General features: G+C 51.6%; 4 protein-coding genes across 4 annotated transcripts; all 4 read right to left on the bottom strand.

The window, feature by feature from the left end:
- Positions 1-244: 244 nt before the first annotated feature.
- BU24DRAFT_56592 (RhoGAP-domain-containing protein) lies at positions 245-4,376 on the bottom strand. The gene is made up of 7 exons (XM_033534396.1): positions 4,152-4,376; positions 4,059-4,089; positions 3,386-3,922; positions 972-3,320; positions 716-925; positions 529-662; positions 245-476 (listed from the first exon to the last, which is right to left on the bottom strand). Exons 1-7 carry the CDS (start codon positions 4,227-4,229, stop codon positions 327-329), a joined length of 3,489 nt encoding a protein of 1,162 aa, XP_033378679.1. The 5' UTR covers positions 4,230-4,376; the 3' UTR covers positions 245-326.
- An 814-nt stretch (positions 4,377-5,190) lies between these two features.
- Positions 5,191-5,450, bottom strand: BU24DRAFT_427468 (uncharacterized protein). The gene has a single exon (XM_033529238.1). The coding sequence runs from the start codon at positions 5,434-5,436 to the stop codon at positions 5,212-5,214; it is 225 nt and encodes a 74-aa protein (XP_033378678.1). The 5' UTR covers positions 5,437-5,450; the 3' UTR covers positions 5,191-5,211.
- Positions 5,451-10,650: 5,200 nt separating this feature from the next.
- BU24DRAFT_330466 (voltage-gated potassium channel) lies at positions 10,651-12,696 on the bottom strand (the record flags this gene model as incomplete). Its single annotated transcript, XM_033523024.1, has 1 exon — positions 10,651-12,696. A coding segment is annotated over one exon (2,046 nt), but the record flags the coding sequence as incomplete, so codon positions are not given.
- Positions 12,697-14,993: 2,297 nt separating this feature from the next.
- On the bottom strand, positions 14,994-16,408 carry BU24DRAFT_56533 (electron transfer flavo protein-like protein subunit alpha). Its single transcript, XM_033534395.1, has 3 exons — positions 15,988-16,408; positions 15,764-15,932; positions 14,994-15,710 (listed from the first exon to the last, which is right to left on the bottom strand). Exons 1-3 carry the CDS (start codon positions 16,273-16,275, stop codon positions 15,133-15,135), a joined length of 1,035 nt encoding a protein of 344 aa, XP_033378676.1. The 5' UTR covers positions 16,276-16,408; the 3' UTR covers positions 14,994-15,132.
- Positions 16,409-16,457: the final 49 nt, after the last annotated feature.

Raw genomic sequence — 16,457 nt, 5'->3', positions numbered from 1 at the left:
AAAAGGACAAAATGGGGAAAATCGGAAAGATTCATAGCTCAGTTGGCGCTGTAATAGAACCAAGGGAAAAAGGTCGTTCGCTGATGCCTGAAGCTTGCAATTTTTTTCTTGTCGAATCAAGAGAAAGCGGGGGTATAGTCGAAAGCTTTCCACTGCGCGCATTTACAAAGAAGCGAAGAGAAATGAAGACAAGAAAGGCCGGCTTCCGAGGGTATGTACGGAGATCCGAGGGCGAAAGGGGGCATTACAAGTCGTAGAAAGTGACTGGCGAGATTGGAATGGGGTAAACGTGGTCGTGGGTATTCGATAAGAGTTCCATCCTCCTTTTAGTCTTCGCTGCCAAAAACGTGGCGATGGTTCTCAAACAGCGCCTGCACGGCAACTCGCTGGGACTGGACGTCGGTCAATTCGCGCTGGATTTCCATGGGACGCATGATCGTGGGCGCGAACACGACAGCGAGGTTGAGAGGAGTCATCTATGAGCTGTCAGTATTATATACAAATATAGAGGATCAGTCCGGGACGTACGAGGTTGTCGTTGGCATGCTGGATGACTCGCGACAAGTGGAACACCAAAAATTGGAGACAGTCACGGTGAGCGCGAGGTATCTCATTAACGGCCGCAGTCAAAGCGCGAGCCTTCTTCTCCTGGTCTTCGATTTCTGAACATCCATTAGTTCCTGCTGTTTGCAAATCTGTATGGGCTGCAACTTACGGCCTGCTTCCAGGAATTGATCATAGACATCGAACGTGATCAGTGGCACAGGCAATCTGCGGAAGTACTGTTTCAACGCGGACGTCACTGCATGGATATCCAGATCGGGATCCGAAATATCATAGTTCTCGTTCTTCTCGAACCCATTCCTCACTTGGTTGACCTGAGAGGATCCACCGCTCTTACGGTAAATGCCCTCGACGTCCATGCCTTCATATTGTCAGTATGGTTCGACGATTGATCGGATTTATCTTACCTCGTAGCTCAACTTCTTCAATACATCTGCTGACGATTGCTGGGATGACCCGCTTCTCAAACTCAGTGCGAGCAGTCAGATCAGAACCAAAGAGCGTGGTGCTGCTGTCGACGGCCAAATTCGTGCTGCTGGTGTTCTGTTGCTTGAAACGGTCGTTCGTAGGCTTGCCGTTGTTGTTGGCTTTGTTACTGAACCATCCCCGTGCATTTGCATTTGGCTCGAGTTCCTTCGGTTTGATGGCATTCTGCATGGATGAGATGTCGGGCTGGGTGTGGTGCACTGAGCCGTATGGCGTGCCAATGACTTTGATGCTGTTGTTGTATTCGTCCTCGCGTCTCGAATCTGAGGGTCCAAAGGCGCCCTTGAATCCCTTCGTCACGTTCTTCGTAATGGCTTGGCCACCCTTCTTCCAATTGAATTTGGTGGGTTTGCCCGTCTTGCGAATGTTGACAACGTGTGGCTGCACCAGTGTGGCTTCGCTCTCGGTTTCGTGGAGGTTAGAGAAGGATGGCTCATGTGCAAGGGCCTGTAGATCAATCGAAAGGTCGGACTTTCCGCCTTTAGAGTGAGTGTGATAAATGCCCAAGCCGCTCGCAGGAGAACGACCGACATCGAGGCCAGCGCCGCCGTTTTGATGTTTATTGTCTTTGAGCGTCCTTTGAATCGATTCGACGAGGTCACGATTCATGTTCGACAGTTTAGTGTTCTGGGCGCTAAGTGATTCATACTCTTGGAATCCTTTGTCTTTCATCTGGATCAAGCTCGAGATCTCGTCAGTGAGCTCTGTCCTCTTTGAGATTAGATCCTCGATTTGGCCACCTAGTTGGTCCTTGAGCTTCTGTAAGGAGCCTGCAAAGTCTTTGAGAATGTCCGACTTCAGCTCGCTGATGTCTACGGCCTTGTTGTTGTCTTTGGCGCGGTGCAGATGCTCGGTCATTATCTCCAATTCACGGATCACCATCTCGCGCTGGGTGTCTAAGACAGCCATAGTGTTTCGCTTCTCGCGTAGCATGGTGTTTGCTTGTTTGATGTCGGCTGCGCTGTGCACGGTCTCCTGGAGGCCATTCTTTTCAGTCTCCAGCTCTGTAATCCGCTGCTGTGCTCTGCGAAGCTCATTGCGTAGATTGATGCTTTCCTCTCGCGAATCGGGTGATGCAACCGTAGGGCTACTGATGTCAATGGAGCCGTTTGTCGGCCACTTCTTGTGTCCGCGGGAATTCACAGAACCCCGATCGCTAAAGCTTCGGCCATGCTTAGACATTGCATTCGAGACACGTCGCAAAACGCCATTATCTTTCTCTTGCTCCTGGTTTGACAAGAGGCGTGCGAAATCTTCATCCATGGAGAAATCACCCTGCGCACTGTAACGAGGCAGACCACTTCCTGGGGAGACCACATCTTTGGATGAATCACTTGTGACTGTGCTAATAGACTCATTAGCTTTGTGAGTGGGAGGAACTGGCGGCGGGTGTGGGGGGGCTCTTGGAGAGGTGAAGTTGTCAGTGGAGGGTGGTGGAGGACGGCCGGCAGAGCGTTGGGGAATGGGGGGATCCATCATAGACCTCGACGCTGGCGATTCCATCGGAGTAGAGATGACGAGACCACCGTTTGCTCCGGCAGATGTAGAGGATCCCTTTCGTTCGGGTCGGGCTGCGGTCGGTGTCGTCGGCGAGGGTGCGGTGTTCTGACTCCTGGCATTGGGCTTGAGCTGTGTGTGTCCCAGTGAATCGCCCCTGGCAGGACGTTCCACTTGCTGCGTAGAGCTGTAAGAGGATCCCGAGGTTGCTGGCGAAGTCTCTGAATCTAAGGGAGATGTATGTAGCGAATCTGGCGGGGGGCTCGTCAGACGGGCGACCATATCCGGAGCCGGAGAGCTGTAGGATGGCGACCTTGCATCTGACTGTTTCCTTGACTCTGCCTTCTTGTTCTTCGGTACATCTTGTAGTTTGAAAGCTTCTGTGGAGGAGGAACCGGCCGGCGAAGCAAGCTGGCTGCGGGTGGGTCGATCTCCACCCGAGGGGCGCTTCGAGTCGTTCAGGCCATCGGATGGCTGTCGACCCTTCTCCTGATATGCGATATGTGGACTCTGGTTTCGCTCCGCCGACGCAGAGCGCGAGCGGTTCTCCTTGAGCATTTCCCTGTGATTGCCCGACCGGTTGAAGTAATCGCGCCCGGTCTTGCTGTCATTGTTGCGACTCTGTGCTGCCTCTCTTGACTTTCCGAGCGGCGAGGGCCCTGGCGCAGTGTTGGGGTCGAGTGCGAAGGGAAGTAGAATGCCATCGTCGCCGGCGTCTAAAGACTCGGAATGGGAAGGTTCTTTGTAGGTAGTCGAGGGAAGAGTAAGGGTCTCTGTGACGAAAAGTCGGGTTAGAAACATTTTGATAACTGAAGAGAGGATTGAGAGTAAGACGTACCTTTACGAGTGTCTTCAAGGGAAGCAGGAGATGCATCGCGCCGGAAGTTGGCAGGGGAAGAATCGTTTCTCTTTGGGTGCGGAGGTCGAGGCGAAACGTCCGTAGTGTTTGGCTCCGAGAAAACGTCGGAGGGGGTGTCGATGTCCGGTGTGAACGTCGTGGATGCGCTTGGGGGCAGCGCAGGGAGCGACTTGTCCACTTTTGCAGAAGAAGAGGGTGGTTTTTTTGATTTCTTGCGTCGTCGAGCCATGAGAGATTCATGGCAAGACATGCAAAAGATACCTTGCGATGTGCGAGCATAGCGAAGGTTCTCGATCTTGCGCTTGCAGTTCCTGCAGCGGAAGCAATTGGCACAGAAGGCTTGATCGCCAGTGAGAATGGCGAGATCCTCAATCTTGTTGCCGCAGTGGTTGCAGCTGTAGGTGCAGTTGTTACATATCAAGGAACCGTCGCCGAGGAGGAGTAGGTTGGCATCGGAGTCGAGGAGGGTGCCGCATGTGTTGCAGCGGAAGCAGTCAATATGCCATCGGTTGCCAGCTAGTTATATGTTAGCACTGCTTCTACGAAAGTAAAGTGAGGTTCGAGGCGGTAGAGGGAGAGGGGAGAGCGGGAGAGCGAATTGTGATGGTGCGCGCGAGGGACGCCCGCATTCTGAATATGGGAGGATGCATACCCAACTCAAATGCTTTTCCTTCCTCGAGGATCTGTATTCACTTGTCAGTCTATCTGAAGGGCAAGACGATTGTCTACTTGGTATCGGCCATACCTCTCCGCAGCCTTTGCACGGATATACTACGTCGTCCTGATCCAGCGGCGACTCTGGGTATCCACCGGGCGACTCCATCTCAGGAGGTGTAGATGCCCACGAGGAGTCGAGGGCGGCAGCAGTATGGTCGAATCGAGATACGATGCGATGTTGAGGGCGTAAGGTGGTGAGAGGATATTACTTTTGTTGCTGGGAAAGAGGACGGCGGCCCAGGGATGATAGTGAAGGTCGAGAGACTGAAGCAGGGTTGAGGAAGCGGTGGAGTGGCTTGTGGAGCGGAGGGTTCGACTCTGAGACGCAGTTGGCGGCAGACGACGAGAGCGGTCGGAGGTGAGCGAATGGCGAGAGAAGAGAGCGATGGTAGTAGGATTGTCACCGGGGGGGGTGGGCTGTTGGCGAACGGACTGGGGGCGGAGGAGGAGGGGGGAGGAGGTAAAGTAAAGGTAATGGTGTTGGTGATGAAATGTTAGAGGGTGGAGGAGAAGAAGGGGAAGAGGAGAAGTTGAGCTTTACACAGCAACGTGCTCTGTGTGCAACGGCAACATGTATGGATGGGATGGATTGTGGGTGCAAATGCAGTAGAGAGCGAGAGAGTATGTGTAATGCCGTGTGAGAGTGAATGTGTGTGTGTGTGTGCAGGTAAAGTAAGTAGGATAGGTTCGAGTGGTGCCCAGCTTGCGTGGTGTGTGTGTGCGTGTGTATGGGGTGGGGCGGCGGTCAGGTACGGGGGGTCAAAAGTAGGAGAAGCGTCAGCAGCGGCAGAAGAGCACAACGCCAGCAGAACGACAAGCGAAATCTCCCAATTACTGCAGTGTCCTGTAACTCGAAGGAATTAGTTCAAGTCACAGGAATACTCGATGTGATTAGAATTTTCATGTGTATGTGAGTGCAAGTCTGAGTGTGAGTGTGAGTGGGCGCTTGAGGGTGAATAACCTAGGAACTGGTTTGGGCAGATACGAAGCTCGAACTTCGAGTTGGTTGTATGTAAGTAAACTAGAGCCGTGGTGAACAAGAGTCGATGCTGGGATTCTGAGATCTAGGTTCTTGGTTCTGACAATCTTCAGCCCTCATTCCCTCTTTCTGCTACTGTGTAGGTCGAGTCTTTCTCTCCCCTTCTGCAACAGCTGTCTGTCTGCCTGTAGTATGTACCTCGCTCGTTCTGTGATGCTCCACCAGGTAAACCTGGATTGGAAGGCGGGACGGCTCTGTAGGAGAAATAATGCTGGATAGCGGATGGACGGCGGGTCTGGCGGTATGGTTCTGGATATGGGTTTGGTTTTGGCATGGGTATGAGCCGTAATGGTATGGATATGGGTAAGGGTATGGATACGATACGAGGATGGGTATGGGTATGGGATGGGCAAATCGTCGACCTAGCCCAGCCAAGTCGACAGCCATTGGCGAATGCGGGTAGAAGCATCCTAATCTGCTGTACGGAGTAATAATTAATTACTAGATTTAAGGATTGATACATGTATATACTTGCAACTACATCTCGTAGTTGCTTGGGTTTGTTCATCACGACACTTAATTCCCTCTACCTCGAATCCCCTTCTCTCTTTCAAAAGACAGACATGCAGACAAAAGGTTAGCCAGAGTTTCTCTCTGTTGATCAGCACATAGTGGTAGTAGAAGCACTACCTGCTAACTAGTGTTAGAAATCAGGAGTGATATTGCTATATTATTATTATTAGCAGTGCGGGCAGTGTCCACAGTAGTGTACTTGTAGTCTTGTACCTTTTGTATTTGTAGTGTAGTGTACGGACTACGGCGTAGTGTACCTGATATTAGTTATAGACTTGTACCGAGTAGTGGTAGACTTGTAGTGAATGTTGCAGTTGGGTGAATGTATGTACATTACAAGTACAAGTAGGGGTCCATTTTGCTGCACAGACCCTCAACCTTCCCCTCCTTACTCCCTACTCAGAAAGAGATGAACGGGAACATGTCATGGCCATCAAAATCTAGATGGTGGCGCTCCCTATCTTTAGTACTTATGTGTGATTATCGTTCGTTCTGATCGATCTATCGTTTGCTGAATCGTTAAGGTGATCTTGTGGTGTCGATGTGGTGTGGTGATGGTCATAGTAAACAATAGTATAGGACCATAGGTCACTATAGGTTGGAGGAAGCCATATAATACACGCCGCACGGTATCTAGACCTTACTGGGATTGTGTATTATGTATGGTTCTGGACGTCGGATGCTTGTCCGCACCTACATGATGAACCCACCTACACATACATGATCACTGTCTGCGTTCTGTTACTGGACGCATACAATACGGTGTGGATGGGTGGGTGGCAGTATGCCAGGTCGCCGTCGAAGTCGCCATGTGAATGGAAGAAAAAAGAGGATGGAGGACGCCAGTCGATCCAGCAGCAGCGATTAGTACATGATCGTAGATCCATCAAGCAGCCAACCGCCATCCATCATTCCGTCCCCTTCCTCGTCCTCCGTCCCCCGTCCTCCCATCTCCTCTCTTCCAGTCCAGGAAGAAAGTAGTAATCAATCCACGAAACAAGACAGATGATAGATAATTAGCTCTCTCAGCCGCACCAAACGACAATGCCTCTAATAATACCTCTAATGACTTCTAGCCTCCCTCTAGATAATACGGGTAGGGTAAGAAAGGGTAGCACTATTACAAGTAGTCTATTACTGCCAACACCAGTGCCGGCTTCCTGAAACCCACACTAAAATACGCCCATTCATCGCCCCCTCTTCCCCCCAAGATACCAATCATGGTGATAACTAAAATAATTAGTCAAAACTACGAGGTACGAGTAGCCCAACTTGAATCAATGCATCCGAGCAGGATGTGCTCTAATAAAGACAAATGTCCATGGCAAGAAGAGATTCACGGAGCGCGCCTGTTGCTCTCCACATCCAACCGAAGATCATAGGCAGTTACACCCTGACCCCTTGCCAATGTCCCCTCGCTACTTAATTATTCCGCCCCTAGCTGGGCTGGTTACATACCTACGTTTCTCTACTCTTCTACTCCGTAATAGTTACAGGTAATTAACTACAAACAAAACCCTACGAGTCACGCTTCCATTCAATCATAGTCTCAGAGCCATTCACGCCGTCATGGATGACTCGGATTGAACCATTGCACACCACCTCCACAGCAGGCAGTCTTTCCAATCGCAAGTTGAATAAGTGGCGGGGCGATTGTATACTCTCCATAGGCTTGCCACCACCACCACCACTAAACTAGCAACTCTTTGCGCGCGTGCAGCAACACATCCTTCACGCATCCTGCACGCAATTCACATCAAAAAGCGCGGCGATGGGCGCGGCAGCGTTAGCTCAGGCACAAGAGCCAGACTCCCAAGACCTATGGAGTACATAATGATACTGTGTACTGAACCACCAGCCGGCCGCCGCGCACTTTGGATACGCAAGCTCGAGGCCATACCTTTTTAATCATCGTAATTATTGTTGTAAACACGCTGTGACCATCATTCGGCGAGACGGACGGCACTCTCAGACAAGCTTCCTGAAATAGACCCGGCAAACGGCTGCAAAAATCATCCTCGCTCTCCAGAAACCATTTATCATGTAACACTGTGCAGGTACGTTCGTTCATGGGTATATCTGGGCATCAAAGGGGTCCAATCTGATGCCTCTCTCCTTTTGTCAACCAAGAATAACTCATGGCAATGATAATGCATGCCTGCCACACGTCCTCGCCCTCACTCTATGAGATACTCGTCATCAGCATCCGTATTTAAGAATGAGATAAGCGGGAAATTGAAGGGCATCGAGCAACTTGTTCGTCACAGAACAACTCCGGGGCTGTATTCCCTTTCCGCAACTAGCGATGTCTTTCGTTCGTTGACTATTCCCGCAATAACCTCCAATCAACCACGTTCCACACAATCCCCGCTGTTTGGGAGGCGGTCGCTCATATGCACACAATACATGTGCTACGCGGGCCATTGCATGCTCAATCTTGGAAGAAACCAGCATGATTACTTTTAATTTGCTTCGCTATCCGGGGTTGTGACCTGTGGTCTTTCCTGGAGAGGCGAGATCCTGACACAAGCGACAGAATTCAGGGTCACCATTTTGTTTCATCGTTCCGAGCAGCACAGTACAACATCAGTGTTGTTCCGGCCACTCGGAATTCCCAGGAATTTTATTCGACCTCTTGGTTACTTCCGCTTCTTTCGCTCGGCTTGAAGGAGATTCGATAATGCGGTTCTTGTACCTCTTCGACATGGAACGACACGCAGCATTGGCAACAGAGCTGTCATCAGTCGTTGTCTTCAATCGCGCGCACAGAGGACGGCTTCTGTAACGTACCTAGAGGTCAAGGTAGCTTTGTACAAGTCCAGCTCGCGAGGACTGCCGCGCCCGTTCCGCGTCCGCCCCACTTGCTTGTCGCACTGTCTCGGCTCGTGGACTCTAGACCTCTCCACCAATTCTTCACCATCTGCTTCCGTGAAGCAGCAAATGAGCCACCACAGCCCCTGACTGCAGAAACATCATCAACGACAAGTCTCTTATGTTTGTGCCGGTGCCTGTGCCTCGGCGGCTGAAGAATATGATCTCAAATTGCGGTGAGGATACTTTCAGAAGGCTCCAATCTCTGTCGGCTCGGAACCGAAGAAATCGATCCTTCCGACATCCAAAGTGAGATATTGATCGTCTTCGGACAGGAACTAGGTGGTGTCAGAATGTTTGATTTGCGTCTGGACCGTTTGGGACCCATCAATCAATTGAGCTCTGATCTGCACGGCCTAACATAGACGCTGACATACACCTCAGTCTACAGGTAACGCTCCTGCGATGCAAGGAGACATGCACTGCATCGAGTCTCCGCATATCGGGAAATACATATCCATAGAACGAGTAAACTCCCTATCCGCTTATCAATCAATTCTCAAGTTAACCCTATGCCCCTCTAAAAGGACGACTCTACACAATACATAAGTGTAATCACCAAAGACCCTCGACGGTGCTTCGTTTGGGATGTTCAAAGGCTCACCATCTCATCTCATCATTTCGCAGGTCTCGATTTCCACGGCAGTAAACTAAAACAACCCCATCAAATCTCGCCCTCCTATTCCCAGTCTCTCGTCCAAGTCGCCACAACCACAAAAACACCCCCGTGCCTGACTAAATCCACATTTGCACTAACCGCACATGCATCTGCCGTCGTGCCCTTCTTCCTCTCTTCTTCAAGAGACCAGTCCGCGACCGGCCCATCCCGCTCCTCTGGGCAGGAACAAGCGGCACACGCTAGATCCGCCTCCACATGCCTAGAAGACAAACATCCCACACTTCCCTTCCTTTAGTTTATTATGAAAGAATACCGGTATATGCTGCTAGTTAATTGCTTTGAGTATATCATCGCCCCTTAGCTTCACCGCTTCTCTAGATGGCTACTAGACGGATGGTTCATTTTGGTAATTACTCGCGGACGACCAGCCCGCCTTCTCGAAGATACCTTTGTCCGCACTAGAAGAGGGGAGAACGTGTTCATGATTCTTTGATCGTTCTACGGGCGAGGAAGAAAAGGCAAGTAGCCTAGAACCTTTCTCCCCTTCCATAGTACACAGAACGAAATTGTATAGGCGTGAGAAATAGCATGTCGAAACCAACGAGCGAGTTTATCCCACGTTCGAAACGACCAGTCGAGCGTGGAACCGTGGTGACATTTATCGTCTACTTACAACTATCTAATCCCCTCATGCATCCCATATCCCAAGTACCCTACTTCCCCACCATCGTGACCAAACCCATAATCTTCCCATCTCGTTCAGTGTCGAACGTGGCGCCACGTCCAATACAAAAAAGAAAAAGCACCACCCATCAACCGCACGCAGATCCCACCTACGACCGATTCCCCACGCAACGGCACGACGGTGGTCTGTGAGACAAGGCCGTTTTTCCCGTACGCCCCGATATCCGATGCCGATATCGATATCAATCTTGATATGCCGGGTAGTTATGATCTACCTACCCGTTTGAGTTGAGTCAGGTACCATGGCTCCCGTCGTATATCAGGATCTACGTATAACGGACGGGCGGTTCTGCGGGACGGTACGGCTGGTTTGGGAGTCTGGGCTGCGGATTGCGGGAGTGAGAGAAGGGTGTTGAAGGGGTTTGATGTTGAGTTCGTGGGTTGGAAGATAAGATGGTACTTATAGTGTATAAGTCGACGTGTGTGAATTCCTTGGAAATGTAACAGTGGCCGGTGGTTCTCGAATGTTATATGGCCTTTGGCACGCCGTAGTAATTCATGCCTTCGTCAATTCGAGACTTTGATCATCCGCCTTCAGAGTTCTTCCTGATGGAACTAGTTGTAAAAGCCATATCTCGTCGATCGGGCAATCCCTCGAGGACGTCCATCCTGACCATATGCACCCACGGCCTGCGATCACTGCGAATTCCGTCTAACCCTCTCATCGCCAGGTCGCTCAGGGATATGCACCACCTCGATCCTCTTCAACTCCGCAACATCTCTATCGTAAAATGCCTTCGCCTTCCTCCTCTCCACCCTAACGAGGCTCTCACACAGACGCTGCAGAATGAACTCGCTCTCGCTCATCCCACTGACAAGCGGGCTGTTATGTCCGATCCAATCCCACTCGACCAGGCCCTCCTCGTCCTCTTCGTCGTCTTCCCCCGCCCCGTCTTTCTGCTCCGTCTGCGCGCGGCTCGAAGACCGAATCAGCCGCGTGAACTCCACCCAGTCCTCATACTCGTAGCGTTTCGGCGTGCCGAGTCGCAGGTCGGCCGCCACGCGTCGGATCTCCAGCGCCAGGCGGCGGGACAGCGCGTGTTGGGTAGGTAGCGGGCCGTTGGCTTCCCTCGCGAGCTCAGGCAGCGTCGGCGTCATCGTGGCCGCCATGTCGGCTGCCTCCTCTGGGTCCTCGTTGCCGATAGTAGGACTTGTGATGCTGTGGCCAGCAGGGTCGTCGGGGAGGGCTTCCTCCGGGTCTGCGACGTCGAAGCCGTGTTCAACACGCTTCTTCACGATACGCATCTGTATGCAGTTCGCGAGCCACGGGTTGTTGTCGATGAACGAGCGCCAGATGCCGTCCTGCGGGAGGACCGTGAAGTCCGCGACGCGGCTCGCCCAGGCCTTGAACTTCGCGACGAGGGTGTCGCCGAGGTTCGACACGAGGATGGTCATGGTGGGCACGGCGATGAGGCTCCAGACGACGAAGAAGCAGCGGCCCGCGTTTGTCTTGGGCGCCAGGTCGCCGTACCCGATCGTCAGCAGCGAGATGTAGCAGAAGTACAGCGCCTGGAAGTACGACATGCCCTGGGCGTCGTGCTCGGTGCGCCAGAAGACGACCGCACCGGCGCACCAGAGGATCGCGAACGCGGTGACGGCCCCGGACAACGCCCACCACTTCTTGAACTTGGCTGTGCTTTCCTGGATGTTGCGCATCGCGTCGAAGCGGTCCTTCTCCTCGCGCAGGAGGAGCATCTTGGATTTCCGCTTTCCGAGCCCGGGAAAGGGGATGTTGGGGTTCCTCATGCGGGAACTTTTCGATGTTGCGTCTACGGTGGGTGCGAATTGTCTCCCCTCCTTCGGCGCCCCGATCCCTTCTTTTCCAATCTTCTTGGGCGTCTTGCCGAATCGCTTCCTGGCTGCTCCTACACCCCATCGATGAGTTCCGCCGTGGTTGCCCTCCACGAGGTCGATCGAATTGGTTACGGTGAGTTCGAGTGTGCGCTCCCGCATGCGCTCGATGTGTCGGTTGATGATATTCTCCTCGCCGATCTGTCTCATGAATTTGTAGATGGACGAAATCACAAGACCTAGCATCACGATGCCGATGACGGAATAGGGGAACACGATGCCGCGCCCCACGTCCGTCGTTGGATACAAGTCGCCAAAGCCGACGGTCAGGATGGTTACGTCGCAGAAGTATAACGCATCGGCATACTCCCACCCCTGCTCCCCGGCGTCTGTCTCAATCCTCATGAACACGCCCGCACCCCCAGCCAGCCAGATGAAGAACAGCATGCTCTGCAAGATCAGCGTCCTCTGCGCGTCCGTAAGCGCAAACGTGTCTGGATACCTCCCCATGAAGTAGCCCAGCATGTTCACCATCAGGATCATCGAGCAGATGAGGTAGCATGTCGCGGCCATGACCGCGTACCAGAAACCCTGGGAGTAGATCTCGTTCGGTGGGACGGCCGGCGCATAGATGTGCAGGCTCGCGATGATGCCGATCAGGAGACCCGTGGCGATGTACCAGAGGATAATGGTCAGTGGCAGCGCGATGATGTATCGGATGCGCTGTGTGAAGTTCAATAGGAGGAACAGGTTCCCCAGGAACCCGAGGATCAGTGACGCGACGTTCAGCCAGAAACACCATGGCGGGTCCGCAAACGTGACGCCGTCGAACTCGGACACAAACTGCCCGTCGATAAAGATCGTCTCCCGCCAGTAGGTCACCAGCGCGGCGATGGAGAGCACGTTGGCGAGGGGCCCGATGGTCGCTGCGAGGAGCGGGATCGCGGTCGATGCGAACCACCAGCGTGGGGAGGAGGGGTCATGCCTGCTGATCCATCTCTTTAATGAGAGGCTTTTGCGCCTACTATCCGGGCGGGTATCAAGTGTTGGGGGAGTTTCGCTCGATGCTTTTTGAATCTCCGGTAGGCGTATTGTTGCTGCGTCGGCGAGGTTGGATGGCGGTGACGGCTTCTCCGGTTTCTCAGCACCAGCATCTACAGAGCTAGACGGCGCGGATCCAGATGTCATGTCGTATGTACTCTTTCATGTATATATGTATCTCGCCTGAAGTCCGGCATCATCGCCTATAAAGTCCCATGCTCTTGTGTAAGTACTAGATAGCACTGCGAATACGTGGAAAGGATGTCGATCACGCCTTCTAAAGCCTCCGATGAAAGTCGCCTGGAAAATAACACCCCAAGGATGATATTATGACGACTTGGATAGCGACTTACTGCCTAAAGCTGACCCGCGACCTTGAGTGTACTTGTGTTTGCTCGTTCCAAGTGTTGGAGATCTGGGGTAGATCGACCATTAGAGGTGCTGATTAAGCGGGGCTAACCTTAGACAAAGAACGGGACGCATTTGTTAAGAGCCATGGTACGGAGTATTGGAAGCTTTTATTGAGAAGAAAAAGCAATCATAGGACTCCGGGATTTTGGTTGGTGGGTACGTGTGACTGGGCTGCTCTGCCGCCTCTCACAATCTCTGTCGTTGGATTGCATGACAATATACGTTGCTCAATACCAAGGGTAGTGCGTTGTTTCTGTATGCGACGTGACAGTATATATTCTCATGACTATTGCAATAATGCATTGTGGGTCACGATCATGATTGTTCTAGGTAGCTGCTTCGTTTCAGCCTCGGATACTTTACGAATGGGAATCAAAGACGTAGAATAGAAGGAATTACATTTTTGGGGGGTATATTGTGACAGCGCTTTGTATTAGCATAGATAGCGTTCAAGTTACTCTCATTATGCCACAGAAACTCTTGTTTTGGGTCTTATGCCTACATTGCCAACATCTTCACCAGAGATTCCCGAATGAGCGAAATTCAGACTAAGTCGCCTACAAAAACACACGATTACTTGTTACCGCTGATCGGGGTTTCTCTCGAGAGAAAATTAAGAGGCGGGAAGTAGAAACAAAAAGACTAGTCACTGAAGTATTGCACAGGCCCATGACATACAACCACGGATCGTCTTGCCTCAAACTTTGAACAATATATTGATGTACCAAAACAGAAAACCAATTTACCAACCTCCCGGTCACCCATTGCCCTAATCCCTCAACAAATCCTGGCAAAACCATTCCTCTAGGTAGATAAAAGGCTCACTCCGGCCCCCCTGAAAACGAAATCCAGGGCGCCCACAGGTTTCAACGGATGCTTGACCAATGATGAAATAGTCGCCGAAAGGCAGACATGCCAAAAGGGAGACTCGCTAACATCGAGACTTACTAAAAGGCAATGACTGAGGTCATCTTCGAAATCAAAAGGGGTGCCTGTACAACGCGCAGGGTCAGCAAAGCTGATGCAGGGCATCTTTTATGGTCAGATCCGAAGTTTCATCACTGGCCGCGAAGCCTCAGAGGTTTCAACAGATGTTCATCATCCCACCTGCCTTTGAGTTGCTTTGATACATTTCTGTTCCATGCATCTGTAGGTAGGCTGCAATGTGCTGAGGCGAGGAAGGGCAGTGTCGTGCGGGAGCCGATGGAAGTGTATCGCAGATGTGGTGTGTGGTGATGTAGGAAGCACGAAAAGCTTCAAGAGAGGCAGATTTTAAATACCATGGGCGTTGGTAGGGGTGCGAGCTTTCAGTAGGAGGAAAGAGAGTTTGTTATGTTTATCTAACGTTGAGAAGCTGCGCAGTGCTTTGGGGAAGTTATGGCAACTTATGACCTCCTTAGGAAAGATTCACGCGTCGGGTGGCAGGAAACCAAGCAGAAGTGGCCAGAACTAGAAAGAAATTGCGTTGAAGCGCTCATGTATCATAACACTACTACGATTCAATGGATCTTCAAATCGCTGAATGCTTGGAAAGTGATGATTGCGCAGTGCCACGAACGATCTACGGGATATGTGAGGATGGGAGTTTGTCATGGCACTGCATATTGTCCCTGTTGACATTGGCGTAGTCAATGACATCGGGTATGTACTCTAAGGTGTTTGAAATCTGGTTCCTTCTAAGAAACTATCGTATTCAAAAGCAAGAGCAGCCAACTAGCCGGCTGTCTACAGCAGAGTGTCGATTGTGATAGTTATATGATTCGCTTGCAGAGAAAACGAGTTGCCACCGCCCTATATTAATCGACTTCGTTCATACATCGCAGGCTATGTTTTCATATCGATTCATGCACAAAACAAGTCCGAGGGTGGCATACCACTGAATCATTGATGATACCAAGATCATTTGAAAGCCTCTGATTGCATTGAAGCTCTACAGTCTAGTATATACAATATGGTAACTTATTTTACTCATAACATCACTTACTGCGACTTAAGCTTCTCGGTCAACTCTGGGACCTTCTCGAATAGATCTCCCACGAGGCCGACGTCAGCGACCTGGAAAATTGGTGCATCGGCATCTTTGTTGATAGCGGCGATGACCTTGCTATCCTTCATACCAGCCAAATGCTGAATAGCTCCAGAGATACCGGCGCATAGGTAGAGCTGGGGTGCGACATTCTTGCCGGTTTGTCCGACCTGCAGACTGTTGTCGGCGAAACCACTGTCAACGGCCGCTCTTGAAGCTCCGATAGCTGCACCAAGAGCATCTGCGAGAGGAGTCATGACTCTGTCGAATTCCTCCTTGGACTTTAGTCCACGACCGCCGGAGACGACCTTGTCTGCCGAGCCAAGGTCGGGTCGGTCAGACTTGGCCAAGTCCTCGGAAATCCATTCCGTAGGGCTTTCAGTTTTGGGATCCGCGCCCTCCTCCAACGCTGCGGAACCTCCCTCCGTCTCAGGTGCGGGAAAAGCGGTGCCTCGAACTGTAATCACTTTGGTGTTGTCTGTCGATTGCACGGTCAAAATGGCGTTTCCGGCGTAGATGGGTCGTACGAAGGCTGTCGCTGGTTAGATGATACCGCGCAGGACAAATATCCGAGTTCGGACTTACTGTCTTCGCTCTCAATTGCTGTGATGTCTGAAATCTGCTGGGTGTCGAGAAGAGCTGCGAGTCGAGGCATCAAGCTCTTGCCAAAGGCAGAATGGCCAGTGAGAATGTGTGTGAATCCGCCTTTCTTAATGTTCTCCTCGAGGAGAGGTGCCCAGTTCTCTGGAAGACCCTGTGTCGTCTATGTTAGACTGCTTATATCCCATTCAAGTTTGAGTCCTTCGTACCCGATCATACGCGCCGTTCTCCACGTAGATTATCTTCTCAATTCCCTTGGTCTTTGCTGCCTCCTCTGCAACCGACTTGACGCCGCTGCCAGCAAGAAAAGCGGTCACGGAACCTCCAAGCTTTTGTCCTGCTGTAACTGCCGCTAATGATGCGACATTGAGCTTTCCATCTCTTTGTTCAAGCACTGCCAATGTGGAGAGTAGTCGGGAGAGGCCTGAGTATTGTGTGGTTGATCGAAACTGCGTTCGGGCATGGCGGAGGACGGACTGTCGCGCAACGGAGAACATGGTGCCTGGTAATTGAGGTCCAAATGTGAATTGTAGACCAGGAAACGCACAAGTCGAGTGGGTGGGGTAGGATGTTTAAACTTGAAGCTGCACTCAGATCGGAAGAATCCGAAGACCTCGGCCTGCTTGGTTGGCTTCACCCGCCCGACGTTCGGCCATTGTCGCTTCAAGCGTGGAGTTCC

The sequence above is a fragment of the Aaosphaeria arxii genome (genome assembly GCF_010015735.1).
Source record: "Aaosphaeria arxii CBS 175.79 unplaced genomic scaffold BU24scaffold_11, whole genome shotgun sequence".
Taxonomy (NCBI): Eukaryota; Fungi; Ascomycota; class Dothideomycetes; order Pleosporales; genus Aaosphaeria; species Aaosphaeria arxii.
This window is presented reverse-complemented; position numbering and strand designations above follow the sequence as displayed.

Bases quoted from the DNA above. Each gene is read 5' to 3' on its own strand.
- BU24DRAFT_56533 (XM_033534395.1), bottom strand. From the start codon at position 16,275: ATGTTCTCCGTTGCGCGACAGTCCGTCCTCCGCCATGCCCGAACGCAG. The intron at 15,933-15,987 runs GTACGAAGGACT...TAGACGACACAG, and splicing joins AGAACGGCGCGTATGATCGG to GGTCTTCCAGAGAACTGGGC. The intron at 15,711-15,763 runs GTAAGTCCGAAC...AACCAGCGACAG, and splicing joins AGCAATTGAGAGCGAAGACA to CCTTCGTACGACCCATCTAC.
- BU24DRAFT_427468 (XM_033529238.1), bottom strand. From the start codon at position 5,436: ATGCCAAAACCAAACCCATATCCAGAACCATACCGCCAGACCCGCCGT.
- BU24DRAFT_56592 (XM_033534396.1), bottom strand. From the start codon at position 4,229: ATGGAGTCGCCCGGTGGATACCCAGAGTCGCCGCTGGATCAGGACGAC. The intron at 3,321-3,385 runs GTACGTCTTACT...TTTTCGTCACAG, and splicing joins CCTTGAAGACACTCGTAAAG to AGACCCTTACTCTTCCCTCG. The intron at 926-971 runs GTAAGATAAATC...GACAATATGAAG, and splicing joins TGAAGAAGTTGAGCTACGAG to GCATGGACGTCGAGGGCATT.